The 23,873-nt window shown below is 40.4% G+C and overlaps 1 protein-coding gene across 3 annotated transcripts in view; it reads right to left on the minus strand.

The window, feature by feature from the left end:
• The window catches only part of ldah (lipid droplet associated hydrolase), a 265,023-nt gene that overhangs the window by 59,558 nt on the left and 181,592 nt on the right, over window positions 1-23,873 (minus strand). For all 3 annotated transcript variants that reach the window (XM_078213073.1, XM_078213075.1, XM_078213074.1), the window contains exon 4: window positions 6,644-6,804. In XM_078213073.1, the coding sequence (XP_078069199.1) occupies window positions 6,644-6,804 (161 nt within the window). The remainder of the gene's footprint in view (window positions 1-6,643; window positions 6,805-23,873) is intronic.

A 23,873-nucleotide genomic window follows, 5' to 3' on the forward strand; every position in this document is an offset into this window, starting at 1 on the left:
ATTGGAAGCAAGCCACTTATAAAATTGCCAAAACTTCCTGGCATATAGCTGGCATATCTAAGATTCACAGAAACAGTAAACTATAGGAATATTTTATAATTATAGCTAGTACAACCAATGTTAATCAAAGATTGCCAAATCGTGTCTTATAGTTCTTATGTATCAGGATTAAAGTCACAGGGGTAAATTTCTGTGTGCGTGGGCGGTAATCCAGAGGTACAGATCAACTGCCCATTATGGAACCTGCTGATTTCCATTCCATTGACATCTATGAGGGGAACATTCACGGGAACAGTTCAGCTGTTTAGCCAGAGGATAAAAAGAAGTGTGATTGGTAGTTTGTATTCAACTGGGCTAACGTTTTAAAGAAAGTGCTTTTGTTGGCTAACTGCCAGAATGTTGTATTTAAAACGTGAAAAAAAATCTACACAATATGATTTGCAACTTAATGCTGGAGTTCAAAATAAAATTCATATCGAGTTGGTTTCAAATAAATTTGAGCATCACCAAATAATTTGTACATTGCTGCACCGATGACAGCTTATGTTAACAGTTATGGTTTAAATGTAAGGCAGTGCAACACGATAATTGTGAGGTTTGAATATCAGCATTTGATATAGCAGTACGGCTTAGTCACTACGTAGGGCAACAAAAGGGACAGTGTCTGTTTAAAATAGAAATATGTTTCCAATTTGACATTTTCACTGAAAGACTTTGTTCCAAGATTGACTCAGATGCCATTGTTTTGACACTTTGCCAAACCAAAGAGTTTTCTATATGCTTTTCATTGTGTGCAAATCATAAAGATTAACAAATGAGCTAAACCATGATAGGGTTTGCTTTTATACTACTATTTTGGCATGACTCAACAAATACCCTTCCCCCATGATAACACAACCGACAATTTGTCTGTTTCATGTTCAAATGTTTCATGACAAGTTAAGAAAAACACATTTGGTGAGAAATAAGGACATAAAAGAAATAAAGAAAACTTTTTGGATTATTTTCTTTCAAAAACATGTGGACATAGGAGTGAGGGGGTGGGGTGGGAGAAAAATCATTTAGGATTGAGAGTAGGAGAAATTTCTTCATGCGGGGTGTGTGTATCTTTCGAATTTTCTACCCAGTGTTGAATATTCCGCCATTAAATATATTTAGGGCTATGTTAGACAGATTTTTGCTCTCTCACGGAATCAAGGGATATGGGGAAATGGTGTTTAAGCTGAAGATCACAGCCATTAAGCCATATGGAACAATATTGCTGTTCCTTCACCATTGCTGGATCAAAATCTTAGAATAGAATCATAGGGCCCGATTTTACCATCAAGTTGCGCCCGTTTTTGGATGCAAAAACTTGGTAAAGTCGGGCGTGAGGCGAGTAGCGCGATCCGCGCCCACCTCTGTGCCGGTTCCCCCATTACCAAGAGCCGAAAATGGACACGATCGGGACCGCACCTGAAACGGGTGCGACGGCCACTTAAATGCATTTAAATTGAATTAACGGGCTGTACACCCAACTTTACCAGCACTTCCCCCTTTACCACCACGTTTGCCAATCTGGAATCGGCACAAAACAGGCATGCTCCATAAAAGTCCGATTTGGGTGCTCCATCAGTGAGGGTTAGTGAGGAGATAAGCGCATAGCGTCTGACAGCTCTCTGCTGTTCACGGGTGTCCTTTCGTTGTGGCCATTTTCTTTCTCGGGTCGGTGGTGGCTCTGCGACTGTGTGGGGGGTGGGGACTGTTGCTCTGCAGGGTCTCCGATGTCCGACTTGCAGCACGGACCCGGGTCTCAGCACTGACCTCGGGTCTTGCGATGCTGCTGGGTCCTAGTGCACTCAGCTCACTTGCAGCTGAAAGATGTGCAAAAAACCCTTGCAAATTGCACTGCCGCAGCCTCTCAACTTTGCAGGGAGCTGTGATTGTGGGGAGCATGTGGCTGTGGAAATTGGGAGGGCTGTGATTGTGGGGAGCATATGGCTGGGGGAATTGGGGGGTATGGACAGTGACTGTGGATGTGCTAGGGGCAAGCAGCAGCATTCCTTAACCTCTACATATGTTCCTCTCTATCTCCACCCCACCCTTCAGAGTGACAAGATGGCTTTGCAATGCAATTGATCGATCTTGCTGTTCTTTTGGTTGCTGCTGGAGCTGAGGAGGAGGAGCTGGAGCAAGAATTGCGGCCACAGGAGGCCCGGGCCTTACCACGTGCAGGAGTAGAGGGAGACGAGCACCACAGGCAGGAGGTGGCTGCCATTCACCAAGAGGGGGGGTGGGGTGGCGCAGGAGAAGGAGGGAGCAGAGACCCCAGCAGTTCCGTGCACGAGTGTCATTTGAACAGATGTTGGATACTGTGTGCCGCCGACGTCTCCGACTCCAAAAGGAGACATTACAACACCTGTGCAACCTTTGCAGGACCTGGCACCTAGAGGTGGGGGGGGGTGTCTCTCAGTGGCTGTCAAATTGACGGCCGCTCAGAATTTTTATGTGTCTGGCTCCTTCCAGACCCCTAGCGGAGATGTATGTAGCATCTCCCAGGCAACTGTACACACCTGTGTCAAGCTGGTCACAGAAGCCCTGTATGCCCGGGCTGGGCAGTGCATCAAATTTAATCTGGACCACACCCATCAGGAAGCTCGGGCTACAGGGTTCGCAGCTATTGTGGGGATGCCTAATGTACTGGGGGCCATCGACTGCACACACGTCACCCTCAAGGCCCCCTTATAGAATCCGTGAAGGTTCATCAACAGAAAGGGGTTCCACTCCCTGAAAGTTTAACTATTGTGTGACCATAATATGAACATTATGCATGTCTGTGCAAGACACCCAGGCAGCGTGCATGACAGCTTCATTGTCAGGAGCTCAGACATCCCGGAAGCATTTGAGGAGCAGCCCAGGCTGCGGGGGTGGCTCGTGGGTGATGTGGGTTACCCGCTTCGGACATGGCTGATGAGGCGGAGACCCGCTATACTGAGGCCCATGTAGCCACCCACACAATAGTGGAGAGGTGCATTGGGCTCCCCAAAATGCGATTCCGGTGCCTGGACCACTCTGGCGGGGCCCTCCAATACAGCCCAGTGATCTCATCCCGCATAGTGGTCATGTGCTGTGCCTTGCACAATCTGGCTCCAAAGAGAAGTGACATATTGGAGGAGGAGGAGGACGCGGAGGCTGACCAACTGGGCGTCGCTGGGGAGGATGACCAGCAGGAGGAGGAGGAAGAGGAGGAGGAGGAGGAAGAGGAAGAGCACACTAAGGAACACCAAACAGGCCCTGGAGGGCTGACAGCTCAAATGAGGCATGCAAGGGCGACAAGGGAGACCCTGATCACCAGACGGTTCAGTCGCTAGGGGCTTGTGTCTATGGGTTCCATCCCCCACTTCTATTCCGATTTGGGAAGTCCTAGTTCTGGACTCCCCAAACATCAGGAACATTCTTCCCACATCTAGCCTGTCCAATCCCATTAGGATTTTATATGTTTCTATGAGATCCCCTCGCATTTTTCTAAATTCCAGTGAGCACAAGCCCAATCGATCCATCTCTCTCATATTGGGTAGGATTAGTAAGTTTGCGGATGACACAAAGATTGGGCGTGTGGTTAACAGTGAGGCGGTGTATCTTGGGCTACAAGAAGATATAAACAGAATGGTCAAATGGGCAGCAATGTCCTCGGACTGAGATGATTAACCTCTAACAGCCACAACTATTTTACTTTGTGCCAGGTATGACTACAACCATTGTAGAGTTTCCCCTGATACCCTTTGACTTACGTTTTGCTCAGGATCCTTGATGCCACACTTGGTCAAATGCTGACTTGTTGTCAAGGGTAATGACTCTCAGCTCATCTCTTGAGTTCAGTTCTATTGTCCATGATTTGAACAAGGCTGTAATGCGGCTCGGTGCTGAGTGGCCCTCAAACTGAGTGTCCGTGAGCAAGTTATTGCTCCACCTAACACTCAGGTACTGTGTTCCAGATCCAAACCATTTGTTGCCCGAATAAATCTCTCCTGTCGCCATTGCTTGTTTTGCCAATTATCTTAAATCTGTGCCCTCTCAAACTAGATCCTTCTACCAGTGGGAACAGTTTCTCCCATCTATTCTGTCCAGACCCCTCTTGATTTTGAATACCTCCATCAGATCTCTACTTAACCTTCTCTTCTCCAGGGAAAACAGTCCTGATTTCTCTCATTTTAGCTTTGTAACTGAAATTCCTCATCCCTGAAATCATTCTCATGAATCTTTTCTGCACTCTCTCTCGTGCCTTCACGTCCCTACCTAAAGTGCAGCACCTAGAACTGGACACAATGCTCCAGTTGAGGCCAAACCACTGTTCTATACAACTTTAACATAACCACCTTGTTCTTGTTCACTATTCCCCATTAATAGAGCCTTATTAACCACACTCCCAACCTGTCCTTTTTCTTTCAATGACTTATGCACATACACATCCATAGACAAATCACTGCATTGTTTAGTTAGTGTTTCCTTGCTTATGAAGTATGTTTAGACACTGAATGAAAGTGGCAGAGCTGTAAATTGTAAAATGCTTAAATAATATTATGACATTATTTTGGCAAAACATTTAGTTCAGTTTCAGCCCCTAACAATCAGTGGAAATAAAAATTCATTGATAATTTTAAATTGCCATTATAAAAATTTGAGCAATAATGGAAGAAAGTTAATCCTGCACTACTTTGGAAATTACACAGGCCCTTGTTATGCTGCTGGAAAGGCAAAAAGGAGGAACTTTTGCCCACACATTGACCTCATCTCAAAAGCTAAAAAGCTACTGGCATTTAAATTATATCCCGTCAAGTATAGTGGTATTTCGGAATGTTACCTCATTGCTCCTTCGTGGGGGACATACCATTTTGGCGAAAGATTTCAAATACCAAAATCTTTTGCTAGGTATTGGTGGGCCTATTATCCAGATGGCAAATAATCTTCCTGGATCAGTTGTTATTTGGATACAGTAGCGTATGGTCCATATATGACCATGCACGGATAGAATCATAGAATCGCTACAGTGCAGAAAAAGGCCATTTAGCTTATTGAGCCTGCACCATCAACCCCATTACTGTAACCCCACGAATTTGCGCTGCTAGTTCCTCCTGACACTAAGGGGTAATTTAGCATGGGCCAATCAACCTAACCCGCACATTTTTGGAATGTGAGAGGAAACCGGAGCACCCGGAGGCAACCCACGCAGACACGGGGAGAACGTGCAAACTCCACACAGACATTGACCCGGGGCTGGAATTGAACCCGGGTCCCTGCCGCTGTGAGGCAGCAGTGCTAACCACTGTAGCACCGTGCCGTCCCAGTTGCTGGTTTCACAGGAGGCATAAGTTGCAGGATTTCAGTGCAGCCCTGAATCTAGGCCCATGAGGTTCAAATTAGTAAATTAGAGATATAAGTGCAAAAAAAACTGATGACCAGAACTTTAAAGATCTGGTTGCCATGGCTAGGGGGTTCACATGGTCCAAAGGGGGAAATTTGCACACCTGATCATTGATGAAGGTGCATAATGGAAAATGGCAAGTCTTGCTCCTAATTTAACATGGATAGTAACCAATACTTTAAATTACTGCTTAAATGATATGACAGAACATTACCATTTAAGCTGCCTAATTCATGGAAGTGGTTCAGCTTTTGAGCTCTGAATTTCAAACATCACTCTTTTAAAGTAGTACAAAAAGCAAGATTATTTCTGTTTCACTTCTCAGTATCTGCTCCAGATTAATGAGATCGTGCGAGCAATCTCAGCCACTGTTCTTAAAGCTCAATTCATTATTCCATGTCAATTCCGTGGCCCCCATTTTGTTTTTGATGTGGAAAAGACAAGTGAGCTAATTTCTAGATTCTCTCTTAAATGGAGAAAAGTATCTTCTTTGATCCAAATTAGTCATTTCGTCTTCAGGTGTTATGGTCTGAAACTTTAACAGTCTTCAACGAGGATAGCTGGGGAAATTGTATAGTGGGAGTTGTAAATTGTAAAGCACCTACATTGTACCTTATTAAGAAATGCTGTGGAACTGTGATGCAGTTCAATTTTTAAAATGAAATAGAGCATTGAGTAACAGTGGATAGCAATGCAAAAAGTTCAATAAAAATGATGGCTCATAGCAATCCTTGGGCAAAAACTGGTACAGTAAAAAAAATAATAAAACTCTGAGCCATAAAGTCAAAGATCTAAATATGGGGATTATAATGGGAACAATATATAATCAAAATACTACATTCAATTTAAATTCAACAGAAAGCCAGTTTTTCTTGCAGATAATCTATATTACGACATTTTCATTTCATTCTCAGATCTGCAAACTGACCTCTGACAAATTTTCTTGCTGTCGATAGTGGCAGAGGCAATGAAGTCGATTGCCTGCTTACTGCTCCACCTGGGATATTTTTTATACTTTAAGCTGAGTTGGGTCTAATAGAAATAAGGCCTGTTTTGATTCAGTTTATGCCATGTGCCTGGTGCAAAGAATAGTGGTTAAAATGCCAAGTTTTTGCTACTCAAACCGCGACTGATACAACTTACCTGTATTAGCATCAGAACATCAGTCACTAAGTACAGTATAAAAATGATCTATTTAATCCTGTTGCGCAAACATCACACTTGTCCACTTCGAACACTTACCTGTAATTTGGGTTCACGCTTCATCACTTCTAGTATCATATGACAACCAATAGAATGGCCAATCAGCACGAGCTTGATATCCTTTGGCACATTTTGCCTAAGAAAAGTTAATTTATGTTCTATTTGTCCATTCAGTCCAAAGATATCCTCTCGCTCAATGTCTGTAAAAAAAAACGAAGGAACTATTGAAAACGATCACAAACTAGTAAACTTGTTACATTAAAAACTTCATGTTGGTGACAGCTTCATCACAAGATAAACTTTCTTGATTCAACACCATTTCATATTTTTCTCTTTGTAAGTTGAAAATAAGACAAGCCTCCAATTCATTTTCTGTGAAAATCAGGAGCACACAATGAACGCTGAGATTTATTGCCACAACTGTAGTTTGAAATTGTATCCCTTATAAAAGGGATGCAATTTTTGAATCCTTTTGAAATAGGTTGAAGAAAACTATTCAGGATAATACCCACAAGTAGAAGTTTTAATTACTTTAATTTAAACAAAACTTCATGCAGTGTTTGTAAAAGCACTATTTTTACCAAGATTTATGAATGAGATACTATATTGAAACTAATCAGGTTGTACATCAAGCCAATCAACAGTATAAACATTAAAAGGGTGTGACAGTAGAAGCAAGTAACAAACTAGCACCATTTATCCCATTAAGCATCACTTTTAGAGATGATTTACAATCAACCTCACCACAATTCTATTCCACTTATGTGTAGGTCAGAGAACATTTGTGCTGAACCTTATCACTGGAAATTAAATAAATAAACTTTAGAAAAATCTAACCCATGATTTAACTCTGGTTAGACACAACCCCCATTTTATTGGTTACAGTAGCACAAAGATCATGTTCTACTGAGGATTTGATTACTTCTATCCCAGGGTTTTTATGACTTTCCATGTGTTCTTCCTAAGATAACCAGCTGGTGAAAGATAGAACTGGAGCCAGTATTTATATACTGTACTTATATTTATTGGCAGAGTTGCACATTGCTGGCATACACCAACTAGCACAGTTTCAATCTGATCTTTTCATAGTGAATCCCCAATTACTAGCCACAACTTGCATACAATTAAACATAATTACTGTACAAATAACAGAATCACCTCTTTCTCTTTCAATAGAAAGTAGTTAATATGTACAATCAAAATTTCAAAACAAATTAAATCCAGAAGTTCATATATTCTATACACTGTGTTACAAGACTCCCCTCTTGGACCACTGACAATTTCTTTGTGTGTGCATTTCTTTTTATTAATTACTTTCATCCATCCATCCATTTAATTTAGAAATATCCTTTCTCTCCAGCATTTGTTTCAAGCCAGCAAGGCCAATCTATATCCTTTTCTCACTGTTTTCACAGAATGGATATTATCCCACAATGACCATAGGACTTAGGAGGAATAAGTCATTCAGCCCTTCAAGCCTACATCGTCATTCAATAAGATCATGGCTGATCTGGTTGTGGTCTCAACTCTACTATCCTGTCTGAGCTCCACTCCCCCCCGCACCCCCTGACTCCCTTTTCTACCAAAACATTGTCTAACTCAGCCTTGAATAAACTCAATGACCCAAATTCCACTGCTCTGTTGAAAGAGAATGCCACATACTAACAACGCTCAGAGGAAAATAAATCTTCTCATCTCAGTCTTAAGTGGGAGACCCTCTTATTCTTAAACTGTGTCCTCTAGTTCTAGTCTCCCCCACAAGTGTAAACATCCTTCCGGTATCTACCCTATCAAGTCCCCTCCCCTCCATGTTTCAATAAGGTCACATCTCATTCTCCTAAACTCCAATGGGTACATGTCCAGCCTGTCCATACTATAGGAAAACCCTTCATGCAAGGAATGATTCGAGTGAAATTTCTCTGTACTGCTTCTAATAAAATTATCTAATATTTCCAAATAACAAGATGAAAACCATGCTGGAAATGATGGCTGACGTTAAATATGATGTTCCATATTTGGATAGGTATGTGCAAGTAATAGGTGAATGGTGGGAATTTTGCATATTGTAATGTCAATCTTAATATAGATATCTTAGCAATATTGGGTACTGTTAAAGAAGATTGTGCTTCTAGTATCCAGCATTGATAAGGATCAGGGAGAGGTATAGGAAACTTTATAAGTTAAAACCTTGCTTCACAGACCAATCAGTTATATAGGCCAGGTGTAATTTAATACATTTTTAAAAACTCATCTTTTCTGTGGCCCAAGGACTGCGGCCAAGCTACTGTGATTGCTGAAGCAATTCTCCCCACCACATCAAAGTTGTGTTTTGGCTTTGTTAGTTTAAGCTTTTAAAATTTTTGAATTTAATTTGAAACAAGTTAATAATCCTGTGGCATTGTACACAGTGAGCCAGAGAGGCCACTCCCTGATTCCTTAATGTTTCTCCTCTTCTGTTTCTGTCTCTTGCTCCTCTCTTCTATATGTTGTTCCTTGTTTTTTTCTTTTGTGTTTCTCTTTGTCTTCTATTTCTGCCACCGTTTCTGTTGTTTTGGGTGAGAGCTTGTGGCTTATATGGTGAGGTGAAGCATGGAATGGTGTCGCCAATGGCTACAGACTGCATTTGGGACAGGGGATGTAAGGAAAATGTGTCTCAGTAGCTCACTTCTTATCCCTTCTCTCAATGATTTATTCTTCCCTCAATCCCTTACTCAAAAACACATTTCCTACCCCTGTATCTTCCGACAAACCATTTACTATTTTCCAATTAAACTATCCACTTAAACCCTGTGTTCTCCTTTCTTAATCACCACATCCTTAACCTTCCATCTACTCTACCTCAGTATCCCCAAGTGTGGGTGACAAGAAATCAGAAGCACCATTAACCTGGGCTCCTGTTCCACTTCCCCTTTAATATTACCACCCTATATTTCCATCAGAGTCTTTATGTTCCTTCAAAGCTGAACACTTTTGAAACATCAAATTTGAAGGAGGGAGGGGGAGGAAACTGCCTGCTTTACTGTCTCAGATTTTAGAAAGTAGAACCTATCTCATGGGTACAACAACTAATAGTGACATTTTTTATGTTAACATATATGACATCATTAGCAGACTTCAAAAAAAATTAATTTTTCAAATCACAGCTAATATTAGCATGAAAACTTTCTTTTTCTTCCCTTTTGATTTGATCCAGACTTTCTTTAGTAGATAAATAATAAAACAAAATAACATAACAGCTAAAGAAACATCCAAATGGCAAAACTATTAATATGATCAAGAAAGAAAGCTCCAAAGATCTACTTACATATCTGCTTTTAAAGCTAGACATTACACTAGATTACATTACAACTGTTGAAAAAAGATAAATTCTGGATTTTATATATGGAGGAATTGAATATAAAATTTGTTAAATTTGAATTTGGTACACTTACAGAAACAATATAACTGCCATGCAAAGAATGCAGTGAAAGTTCACAAGAATGATATCCCAGAATGTGCACTTCAGAGGATTTGAAATGGAGATTTCAAAGTTATGAAAGGTTTTGAAAGAGTGAAAATGATTCAATTGTAAGAACGTAACAAACAGGCTGATTTTAACTGGCTGAATTTGGTCAACAGGGCAGGAGCAGCCTCTAAATGGGGCCAATATACTTACAACCACATTAGTTTTAGTCGTCTCCATTTTAGAAAGGACTTTTCCGTGTGTAGCTCGAGCACCCAGCTGTATGTAAATTGAGGATCCATGGTATAGACAGAACCACAATTACAATTTTAAGGGACGTGGTTCAGATCATTCCCCACTCTCATTCTCCCCCAGTATCATAATGTTGAATGTCCTTAAAGAGGCCACCTGTACCTTCCCCACTGCAGGATCTAATTGTGTGCTAACTCTACACAGCACGCAACTAAATCCCTCAGGTCCCAAAGTGAGAGAGATGTATTGGGACGACCAGTTAACATGAGCACCTCACCACTTCCACTTAAACTGAGGCACAAAGTGGCTCAGGCTCTTTTACAGCTCCACAATGGCGTCTGGTATCAAAACTTAAAGAGTGCAATTATCACGAAAAATAGAACAAAGGGGGAAGTTTAGGTACTTTCATACTCAGGGATATAAGAACATAAACAATTTACCATTAGTACTAAGGAGATTGAGATTCCAACACTATTTATAATAACAATTTGTAACTATTGGTGTCTTTAATGTATTAAGATATTGCAAAATGCTTCACGGGAGTGTTTCAAGAAAACGTTGACATTGAGATACATGAGGAGATGTTAATGAAAATGGCCAAAATCTTGATCAAAGAGGTAATAACAAGCATTTTAAAGAAAGAGAGGAAGCTAGCCTTGGGGGTGGCGGGGGGGGGGGGGGGGGGGGGGGGGGGTGGCGAGGAGGAAGGAATCTAGAGGCTGGATGCCAATGGCAGAGTGATAAAAATCAGAGATGCAAGAGAGGGCAGAATAGGAGGAGCTCCAAGATGTCAGTGGGTTGTCAGAATGGAGGAGGTTACAGAGTTAGGGAGGGGTGAAGTCACTGAGAGATTTGAAAGCAAAGATGAGAATTTTAAATTCAGACGTTGCCAGATGGGGAGACAATATAGGTCTGTAAACACTTGGGTGGTGAGAATTTAGAAATAAATTGAATCATCCTGGATAACAATTCTGATTGCCATCATCAGGAAGAAACATTTGGGTGGATTTTGTGTTCTTCCACCCAGAGAAATGGTCGGCAGTGTGCTAAAAATGGCAAGTTATGATTTAGTGCCCATTCCTGCTCTCACTTGTGGCTGAGGTAGATGACAGGTCAGTTAAAATACATATTGAGGTCTTACAAGCTACGCAGCATCCTGTTTGTCATTTTAGGAGAGTATTGGGTGTTTGCTTTCCATCTGCAGCACAATAGCTAAATTCTAAATGAAGCCTGATGATTAAAGTAGACCTTAATGGGCAGTTGGCTCGCATACCAGCTATCCAACGCTCGCTAACAGTGAACATCTATTTCATTCAGTCAGGGCCTCATCTGTCATCTTCAGTGGTTCATATTGTTTTAATATGCCTTCAAGGGATATCAGCATAACATCACTAGAAGGGAGTGTCACGTGATCCAGTCATAGTTTAATTTTTGCTTTGAGCAGAGCACACACACAACTCTGCCGCTTTCAAGCTTTATACCTATGGATAACTGTCCACATGTGCCAAGTCTTAATAAATGAATCCACAATGCATTTACCCAATCCCATTTGAGTGATTGGTGCCTTGTGTCTTGGACAGTAAATAAGGCCAAATAATTATAATAACATGATATGGCTGGTGGCAGCAACATTAAGTGCATGTACGACATGTTGAACAGCTGTAGATCAAGTTACTTGGCATGAAACAACACTCAATATTTTAGTCAGACTGCAAAAAAGTCACAGCTTCAGAACGTGTTGAAAACACAGCACAGTGCCTGCAAAAAAATGCTTTGGAGACACGATGTTGAGCAAATGTCCAAATAAAGAGCTAGTAAGCAGAAAGATCCCTTGTGTTGAGATTGCAGGGAATAGCCTGTCACGTCCGTGAATATGACAGTGCGTCAGGAGGACCAGCACCAGGTTAACTCAGTCAATAAAGGCGAGTGACAAAATGTGAGTGGATTGATAGCGAGCAAGGGAGAGTCAAACAAGAGTCAAAAAAGTTGGTCGGCTTTGAGAGTCGCTGAACAATAAGTGGAATAAAAAGCAAAGGGGTCATTACTCTGTGATGTGTTTCCACCACAACATGCCTTCGTAGACGATGTTTCACAACAGCACACGGAAGTGGCTATAATGATACTCATTCCAGCTACTACAGAAGAAGAAAGATTGAAGGGATATTGTCAGAAGGTCCACAAACTTCCCCAGTTTAAATTCGGATGCAGCTGGCCTACTATCTACATTCCAAATGTCTAAACAGAGTACAGAGCTATGGTTTAATTCAGGTGTGTCTGACCAGCCTACCAAGCCATAAACATCTGACAAAACAATTGGGAATGAAAGCCTACACAGGCTGAATACAGAAGGATTAAAGAAGAAGAACTAAACGGTGTCCAAAAAAAAAGGACTACATTGGAAGAACAATTCAGAATTGGGTTAATTGGATAGAGTTCATGTCATTTTGACAACTGCCTAGAGAATCTGTAGCCACTTCATCAGCAGATGCAGAGCCTTTTTTCTTTAATTTTTCAGAACTAGAGCGAGCAGACAGACCTGTCGAGTTGGAACTCATCCACTCCCAAGCCCAAAATATATTGCATCAAAGAGTTACTGAAGGATGGACGCAAGTACGAAGCGATCCTGGCAGGTAAACAAAGCTGACAGGTCCTAAGTACAACTGCGATTGTTAACGCACCCAGTGGAACTCCCAAATCCAGCAAGAGCTGGAAAGAACGGACTTCCGAATGCGCCAAGGAAATTCCCAGCATTCCATCAATTCTGCAGGGCATGTGGCAGTAAAGGTCAATGGCAGCAGTAGTGCACTCGAGCAAAGGCTGATTCAGTTAGAAAGTGCCATGCACTGATCCAAACAGACTGTAGAAATGGGCATCTTCAAGCAACAAGAATGACCATCTGCTTTCCCATCAAAGCATAGGCATGACGTGATTGACAAATCTGAAAGTGACGATGATGTGCGTGGTGAGACAAAGAATGATGAATGCATTTTTCACATCGTCAATCTTGTTCAAAACACAGATGTCATCATGCTGTCCAAAGTGTTTGCCAAGATTCAAATTATCTGTCCAAAGAAATTTCGGAACTATTCATTATTCATCAAGATTGACTCAACACACTACCTCTGTGAATTCTCAAAGACCTGTGCCCACTGACCTGAAAGGTCATGGCAAAAGCTACTGCTGTGAAACTTCCAGCTTACAATGATTCACTAATTCCAAATGCTAGATCCATAGTCCTGGAGCGCAAGCATGATCAATCCTCTCCTGGCTGTCACAAATATTCTACCTCTTGGAAATTAAAGGCCCAGTGATTGCAGATCTCCCGGCATGTCATGACTCCACACTCGTAACAATCCATGGAATCAGTCAGACATCACGAGACATATCAACCTCAGGAACTACTTCTATCACTTCAGTTCATGACCTGACATTGGAATATCCAGAATGTTCCAACAAAATTGGCAGTGTCAGGGGAGCTGCAACATGACATTTGCTGGAGAATGCAAATCCATCAACTGGCCCACTACTAAGTGCAGCATTCACATACAAGACAAATTGAAGATGCGGCTACATAAAATTGAGAAAGATGGAATCATTATAAGAGTACAAGTGCACACAGATTGGTGCAGGTCAATCACACGTGTCAGAAAGAAGGACAAATCTGAGTAATATTTAAATACTGCTTTGAAATGTTGTTTTTACAAAATATATACATTAGAAGAGTTAAAGTTGCAATTTGCAGGTGCAAATTCTTCTTGAAATTTGACACCAAGCATGGTTACTGGTCAGCACATCTCACGAAGTCCTGAGAGGTTACTGCATTTCATATTCTTTTGGATGATACTGTTTTCAACAGCTCCCTTCATATTATCTGTTAACCAGGATTTCTTTTGAGATCACTTAGATCACATCACATGCTCTATACCAGAATGCATCTCTACTGTAGATGATAACTGTTGAGGGAAGAGCAAAGCAAGACCATAATCTGCACTTGCTGATTCAAACGGCTTGTAATGAAGGATTGGTGTTCAACTTTCTGAAATGTCACATCAACATTGCAGCATATTAATTTCTTCACTTCTATTTATTCCAGTACTGACATATGTCTCAATTCAAGCAAAACAGAGGATATTAAGGGGCCATGCCAATTACTCCAACATCGAGTGGGAAACATTAACTTTAGTGCATGTTTAAATATCAACTATCTGGCAAACGATTTTGGGTGGAGACCAACTGCAAGCCACTGGAGATGATTTTATGAAAACCTTTGACTGATGCACTGTCAAGACTGCATCATTGCTTGAAGAAAATTCAAGGTTACAGGTTACTGCTGTGAGATTAGGTACAAGCCATGTAACATATTGATCACATAGGTGCACTTAGCAGATTGCCTCGCGCAGCAAAAACAGAAGATATATTCTTAGATCTACAAGTTGACTTCATTGGCATTGAACTTGAAGATGTTCTCCAAATTGGTCTTTTTGCACAATGCAAATACCAGCAGCTACAAGAAGAAATGGCAAAAGATTCTGCGCTACAGAAACTGTGGCAAACCACCATCAAGGATGGCCTGATGAAATTCAGCATCCCATGAGCACATGAGACCATTTTGGTCTCATGGGGATGACCTCTGCACCTCCTGTGGAGTCATTTTTAAAGCCAAGCAGGTCATCATACCATAATCCTTGTGACCTGATATTCTTCAAAAACCTCATTGCTCACACATGGGCATAAATCAGGTGAGAAGACTTGAAAGAGACAGTCTATTGGCCAGGTATGAACAATGACATTGAAACTATCGTCAAGAAGTTCAAGGCATGTCAAGAGCACATGCCAAGTCAGCACAAAGAACCATTGATTCCACATGAAGTTCCTGCCCATCCTTGGTCCAAATGCACATCCAATCCACTTCATGTTCATGGCACTGACTTCATCATCATTGATTATTTTACTAAGTACCCCATTATTCGACAATTACACAATGCTTCAAGGGCTGCTGCTGTTTACACTCTTAAGTGTTAGTTTCAGTTTATTTGGTGTGCCTAGAGTGATCATTATGGATAATGGTCTGCAATTTATTGGTTAGCCATTTCAGAATGTGTGAGAGAAGTGTAATATTGATCACATTACTTCTTCTCCTCATTACCTTAGACCTAGCCTAGCTAAATGAATGATCCAGATGGCGAAATCCATAATTCTTAAAGGAAGACAGACCAAGAGCTACGTATTGCAATATTACTGAGAACAACACCTTTAAGTGCAACTATTGCAGAGCTCATTTTTGTCAGACCAGTCCATACCAATTTACCCATTCTCCTCTCTCATAAACTAGAGAGTACTTTTAAACCTTCAAGAAAAGATGATCAGTGTGCCCAATAAAAGTGCAAGTACAGAATTGCAAAGTTTACAGTTGGGATGACAAGTTCATATCCAGGGTCCCACAGAGGGCATGTGGAAACCAGCTGAGGTGACAAGGGTATATTCCGAACCAAGGTCCTATGAAGTCATTACATACAAAGACAATATAGTGAGATGTAACAAAGGACAAATCAGATCTATTCCAGCTTCTCAACTACCATGCAGCCCCATTGCATCTAGAAAAGGATCCCAAATGCAGACAGGAACAAAATCCAAAAATTAAAATCCCATAGCTCCCTTTAAGCAATTAAAGAAACCTCCAAATAAGGTTACCATCACAAGATCTGGGCATACCAGTATTGCCTTTTCACTGTAGAGACTCATAGATTCAGCAGTTCTATGTGGCAATGTATTAGTAAGTGCATGCTTTGGCTATTACATTATTAAGCTAATTGCCTTATTAAAGACAGGAAATGGCTATTGACTCAACCGCCAAAAGAATATCATAGAAATTCATAGAAATCATAGAAACCCTACAGTGCAGAAGGAGGCCATTCGGCCCATCGAGTCTGCACCGACCACAATCCCACCCAGGCCCTACCCCCACATATTTACCCGCTAATCCCTCTAACCTACACATCCCAGGACTCTAAGGGACAATTTTTAAACTGGCCAATCAACCTAACCCGCACATCTTTGGACTGTGGGAGGAAACCGGAGCACCCGGAGGAAACCCACGCAGACACGAGGAGAATGTGCAAACTCCACACAGACAGTGAATATAAAGTTGAAACAATTGCTGTTGGGGAACTATAAGGAGTTTATATCTCTGCTGAGTGAGTTGCAGAAAAAACTTGCTGAAGATAAAAGACAAGCTGCTATTTTGTTTCTCCATTGTATAATAACACTTGACATTAACACTATGCATTTATGTGATGATAACTAAATATGAACATGTATTGTAAATAGTTATGCTTTTTTGAAATGTAACAAAGGACAAATCAGGTCTATTCCAGCTTCTCAACTACCATGCAGCCCCATTGCATCTTTAAAAAGAGAGAGGGACGTTGTAATATGCCTTTAAGGGATATCAGCATGATGTCACTAGAAGGGAAATGTGTCATGTGATCCAATCTTAGTTTCATTTTTGCTTTGAGCAGAGTACACACACATTTGTACCTATGTATAACTCTCCTCATGTGCCTAGTCTTAACAAAAGATCCCACTTTTACCCAATCCCTTATGAGTGATTAGTGTCTTGAGTCTTGTATAATAAATATGTCCAATGTATCATATTATTATAATAACATGACAGATGTGAATATAGTTTCACTGATTCAAGACAACACAGTTATCCCCATGTTCTGGGCCACACTAATTAACATGAGCAAAATGTAACTATTATCATAGCACAATCAGATTAATTTTCCTTAAAGCATTACCTAATTCATAAAAATAAAAAAGGTTTGATCTAAGCAAGGTACTTGAGAACTTAATACTTTTGACAATGTTCAGTGTGCACATCCATGTGTAATTGTAAGCATTATAATATTACATTGCCATAGATATCCCACATAACATATGGTATAGTTAACATGCAAAGTCTAGCTGTATGTTTGAAAGGACAGTTTTACAGTAGCATACATTTCACAGCCAGATGAAATAAATTACAATAATTCAACAAGCTACTACAATGCCAAGTTTTCCATTTGTAGATCATTAATCCATAAATCATTAATTTATATTTTAATTATGTAATAAGAGGTAATTTATAATTGGTTGCAAAAAAAAGGCTAAAAATAGTCTGAACAGACCAATATAAATTTAAGGGGAAATGACTTTATATAGTCTATGTATAACTGAACTTGCCATGTATAATAGTGGAACACAATGAACCAAACCAAATGTGAAAAATGAGAATAAAAACACTTTTAAGCATGTTAACTAAATGTCATCACATTAGCTATAGGTATTGGAATGAGAGTTGTTTTATGTTCTCTCTAGGTAATGTAATCACTTCAAGCTATGACCATCCATCAGAACAAAGATGGTTTAAAAAAAAGTAATCCCCTGACAAAATGCAGACACTGGGAATGACTATTAACTGACAGCAAGTATTTAAGAGCTAGAATACAGTTTAAATTTGACAGCACAGATCTCACAGCAGTTACTGACAACAACCATACATCCCAGACTCTTTCCATGTTGTTCAGTCAACAAGTTTGCATCAAGTATTTTTTCTTTACACAGAGATCATTCATTTTGCAATGGAATGTTTTTCCTTGGGTAAGCAGATATATATACAAAAAGTACTAGCGAAGTTCTTATAGACTATTTTATCTTTTTCTCTCTGTTTTGGGCATATGGCTTTGACTGCATGCAAGCAAAATAAAGTTCATTGAATACATCTCTGGCACAAAAAAGATTTCACCACTCAAGCAAACCGCCAGTATCCTCTTCAAGGTCAGCACCATAGGCATATGATAATCAGATAAATTATTTTTGAGAAATATACATTTCAACCATGGACATTTTTCCCTTTTCCTGCCTGTTATAATTTAAGACCATTATAATTTATTTCAAACACTTGGTAAAGAACTGGAAATTGCTTGGTGAAGGTATGGAGGATTATAGAACCAAGGGTAAATGGAATGCAGGTCAACTCTGACTCAATGGCATATTCCTGTTCCTATGCTTCACTTGTGATTCCAATGTATAGAAAATTAGGTCTTTCTCACATATGGTATAATTTTTTAAGTAGTCCAGCATTCTCAAATATGTGGCCCTCTACCTCTTGAAGAAACATTTTATCAAAATTTATTCTGAACAAAATAACATTTCCCCTTTGGAATGTGAAGCATTGCTAATCTCATATCACAGCTGCACTGAAAGCATTTGGTAAATGCAAAAAAGAATTTTTCAAAAAAGCCATCCAACAAGGGAAACACCCTCCTCATCATCTCTTGAAAAAAAGATTTTCGAAATGAGCTCTAGGTTGAAAAACGTTGTTGCATTTTCTTGTTACATTTTCTGCTTTGAATTGGCATGAAGCTAAACGTATTCATATGTTCAAAAATTCCATTCTCACTGTCAGCAAATTTATCTCAACATATAAGAATTACTTCTCGTCTTGAAATTCAGCAAATTAATTAATTCAATCAAACCGGTCGCATGAAAGGACTTGCAGGCAGGCTTTGGATCTGATGTATATTCAGCTCCCAGGTGGGTGTTGATTGCATAAGTATTTGAACAGATTGAATTTACCAGTTCAAACTGTTTGTTTGAAGTCTCAATATTTGAATAATAAGGCTTTGCGGATTTGCATAATTGCCTGTTTTCAATTTGTGCTTGGCTAGTACCACGCATGCATGTAGAACCAGCTGGATAATTTAAATTAATGATTATTGAAGAGGATTCTTTCTCCATTTTGAGTGCCAGTTGTATTTCCAGCCTTGGATAGGCTGCCACTGACCTCAAAGCTCCCCATTGTCAAAGTCCACAAGCAGGCACAATCCTGTTGCACTTGCTGTGCTTGCCGGTCTGTGTACTGCCTTACGACAAAAAATTTAGCTTTAAAGGTATGGTCTTTATGCCAAAGTGTTTGGCAACCCTTTTTCTATGATTTGCAAATAAATCCACATAATTACTGACAGAATGGAGTACAGCACTATAACGTCATGTCAGAAATGAAAATAATTAAACTAGGTGAGTTTTGCATGCAAAATACAGCTTGAGTCGGAGAAATTAAGTGTGGAGACTGTTAGGTGTGAAGGCTGCCTCTGTGTGAAAGACTGAAAAACAAAAAAACATCACTCCAGCCCTAATCCCTCACCCCCGCTCACCCCCACACACACTCCCCATGCTCCATCCATGCACCTCATGCCCTGTACTCATCCCATCATCCTCCATGCCAACTCCTCCAATGCTCCTGTACTCATAAAAAGCATTTTGTTTTTAACACTCCAGAATTTTTTCCAAAAACTTAAAGGGCAGGTCTTTTAAATGCCTTGACAGTTGCTTTTGACAGGTCTAAATGACAGTTCTGATAAGTCTGCTTGACAGCCCCATTAGACAACAGCTTCTGACAATTTTGACTGTTGATTTTGACACTGTTAACAGTTTCAATGAGCTTGACAGTAATGGGTTTATGCACTATTTAAGCAGAAATATGCCTACTTTTAACACTTCCAAACAGCACCTGACTGCCACTAAAAGGCCTGCAAGTCCACCAAAGGTGTCCAGGTTAAAAGGGTTTCCAGGTTTTCTCTTCAAAGTGTGCCATAGCTATCCAAACAAATCCACCAAATATCCAGTTTAATCTGCACATTGCATTTCACACACCGGGCCAATCAAAATTCCACTTTAGTCGAAGCAGCCGATGACTTAAATGGCCAGCTGCCTCAGTAAACCACGCATGCTCAATCCCTGGCCCAACTCCATTCTCACTCCTGCAAAAATAAGAAGTGCCATGTTTGGGGTGGACTTCCGATTTGTGGGCTGGTCCCCCATTTTCACCATGACAGAGAGTTTTAAAATGTGGGTGGACGGATAGTAAGTTTGCAGATGACGCAAAGATTGGTGGAGTCGCTGATAGTGCCGAGGATTGTCAGAGGATACAACAGGATATAGATTGGAGACTTGGCCCAGAGATGGCAGATAGAGTTTAATCCAGACAAATGTGAGGTGATGTGTTTTGGAGGATCAAATTTAGGTGTCAATTATACTGTAAATGGCAGAACTCTTAGGAACATTAACATACAGAGGGTGTGAAGGTCCACAGTTCCCTAAAAGTGGCAACACAGGTAACCAAGGTGATTAAGAAGACATATGGCATGCTTGCCTGCATCAGCCGGGGCACTGAGTACAAGAGTTGGAAAATCATGTTGCAGCTATATAAAACCTTGGTTAGGCCGCATTTGGAGTATTCGGTGCAGCTCTGGTCACCACACTATCAGAAGGAGGTGGAAGCTTTGGACAGAGTGCAAATAAGGTTCACCAGGATGTTGCCTGGTCTCGGGGGTGTTGGCTATGAAGAGAGGTTGAATAAATTAGGATTGTTTTCACTGGAAAGACGGAGGCTGAGGGGACACCTGATAAAGGTCCGCAAAAATTATGAGAGGCATAGACAGAGTGGATAGTCAGAGGCTTTTTCCAAGGTTGGAAGTGACAATTACAAGGAGGCACAGGTTCAAGGTGAGAAGGAGAAAGTTTAAGGGAGATGTGCAGGGAAAGTTTTTCACACAGAGAGTGGTGGGTGCCTGGAATGCGCTGCCAGAGGAGGTGGTGGAAGCAACATTTAAGAGGCATCTGGATAGGTATATGATTAGGGAGGGAACAAAGGGATATGGACCAAGTAAGGACAAGGTTTTTTTTTAGTTTGGGAATCAAGATCGGCACAAGCTAGGAGGGCTGAAGGGCTTGTTGCTGTGCAGTACTGTACTTTTATTTGTTCTTAAAGAGGGCAGTGATTTGAAAGAAGGCTCTGCATGACAGGGAGACGAAGTCTTCGGAATAGCAATTAGTTTTGTGGGAGCAGTCTTTGTTAGCTTGGCTACATCAACCATGAATCTGGGGTACTGAATACAATGATCATCTCCCTAACTCACCCCCTTCCTTCTGCAGATTGTCAAGGCCTAGGAGATGGGAGTCACAATGTTGGAGCTGCAGCTGCTTAGCAGGGGTTTTTGGGCTATAGCTCTGCACAAGTGTAGACTGGACCAACAAAAGTGAGAAGTCTGCTCGGATTGGTGCTTTCTGGAGCAAAGGAATATCAGGATTTCAAGAATGGCCAAGAGTCAGTCGATGAGCTGGATTGGAGAGCTTCCCAAAACTCTACATTTTGCCTCATCTCCATTCTGCTCAATACACCACCAATGCTTGATAAAGGAGATGTTTTGGAAGACATAGGCATACTACGTATCCATTGGGGGTAGGAGCATGAAGAGTTAAGACTCTTATCTATTTTTCCACCTTTATTTGACTTTGGTTGTGATGTTGCATCGTGCAGTAATGACACAGATTAAGGTATTGCTATTGTTACTCTCTCTTTTCTGCTTAGGTTATGCATAAGCAATTGTACCCACAACAAATTTCCGTAAGGACATTGAAAGTGTACTGAGAATTGAGTGAGTACTTAAATTCGATTGTATTCACCATCAATTGTAGCAACACTATTTGCAACCAGCTAATTTGCAATTACATTGGATTTTGCAGACCATAAACAAACTAGTTGGTCCAGTAGGTCCATTCCATTCCGCCCACATTATTTTATTTCACCATATCAATATATCCTTCCATTCCTTTTGCTTTCATTTATTATCTAGCTTTCCCTTAGATGCATCTACTTAGCACAGACTGGCTATGAACCTGTATCTTAGTTTAAACTTTGTGTGCTGTCTCAGGTTCGTGCGAAAGCTGTTCTTAGGATGTGTTACAGAGGTTTTGTTATAAAGAATAAAACATTTTGCTCAAACTAGTGATTCTAGTAAGCCTACATACACAGAACTCATTTTGAAATGCTTTTTAAGAAAAAAAATCTTAATAGTATCTGAACAATTATACTTAATTTGTATACTGTTCCTATTCCTGATAGCTAAGTGAGTTTAGAACCCAAAATCAATCCCCAGTCAGTGCTGTGTTTGTGTTCTTTAATTTTACCTAAGGCATTGCCTAGGCCTGTTACAGTTGCTCTGTCTTCCGGTTGGAAAGAGGAAATTGGTCAAGTTCTCACTCCCGACGGCTATCTAGTTCTATAGGAGAATTTTGTTCACCAGAAGCAGTGCCAGGCAGGCTTATCTCAAATCCCTGGGGGCAGACAGCACCATGAGCCACTACATGTGTGGCCTGCACAACCTTCTTCAATGGCTTGTTGAAGAACTCCACATATACATATATACTTCAACTTGTGTGCCCCATAAGTTCAAACAGCCTCTGGCTCTGTTATAATAAAGACTACCAATTTTACAAGTCTTTACATTTGTATCTCCCCAAAGCAGACAGAATCCAACTGAATCTCCATTAGCTTTTACTGCCTAAAGCCCCGGTATCCTTTCCTTAATGTGCAGCCCAATGTTGTACAAGGTATTCTAACTGAAGTTGTATATAGGCCTTTATATTGTACACTTTGTGATGAAAAAGTAGAATCCTGTTCCCATTTTTATACATACTTAACCAGATAAGTTTGGGGTCTAATTTAGACTTATCTCAATTCCCTGGGGCAAGCAGTGCTATTTATTATCTGAGCTACTCACACTGCCCTAAGCCAGAGTCTAAAGCAGGAAGTGGAAAATACGAATTTAATGTGATACCAAAAAAAATGTACAAGAGGTGAAATAGCGAGAAACATAAGATTAAGAGTGAGAGAGAGAGAGAGATAAGAGACAGAAAATAAATTTCCTTTTATTTTTCAAAATCTCCAACAAAACTTAACTATCTGAAGGAATAAGATTGCACATTTGTCGAAATGGATGTCAGTCCCTCAGGCATTGTTTGGCAGTAATTAAGACTTATCAGAGTTAAAAATGCACTGATACATGAAAGGACATGCCCTAAGTTTTCCTGGAGTGATTAGTGGATAACCAGGGGGTAAGTACCACAACTTCACTTCCTTGATGAGTTTGCATGCTGAGTCTCTTGGTGAACTAACAGTCTATAGTGAAGCTGATGGAGAAGAAAATTTGACAGCAACTTCTTGATTTCCATCATCAACTGCATGTCTGTGTATGCTGCATGTTGCTGTCTGACATATCCTTAATAATGATGATAGGCTCACTGTTCCTGCAAAATCTGTATCATGATAACATTGCATTGCACCATATCTCCCTTAGCTACAGTGACAATATAATTCTATGAAAATTGTTTGTTCAGTAACTGCAGAGAAATATTAGTTAAACATGTTCCATAGAGACAATTAACCTTTAACTAATGTTCGTTTATCTTTTATCTTTTTAGTTTATCTTTTCAATTATATTTTAATCATATGTTAATTTTAATATAAATCATGCAAAAAACTTCCCCATTTGCATTTAAAATGCAATTAATTCAAACCTCTGATTCAACTTAGTGGTTAATTAGCATTTCTACCCAAAGTGGGTCTTTCGAAGTATGTAATCTAATTTGAATTCAACTTGACTCAAACAGGCCAGAGGAGCCAACCTTCTTGGGCTTTCTACCCTCATCAGGGTGGCACGGTGGCACAGTGCTGCCTCACAGTGCCAG

This window comes from Mustelus asterias, chromosome 5 (genome assembly GCF_964213995.1).
Source record: "Mustelus asterias chromosome 5, sMusAst1.hap1.1, whole genome shotgun sequence".
In the NCBI taxonomy this organism is placed as follows: domain Eukaryota; kingdom Metazoa; phylum Chordata; class Chondrichthyes; order Carcharhiniformes; family Triakidae; genus Mustelus; species Mustelus asterias.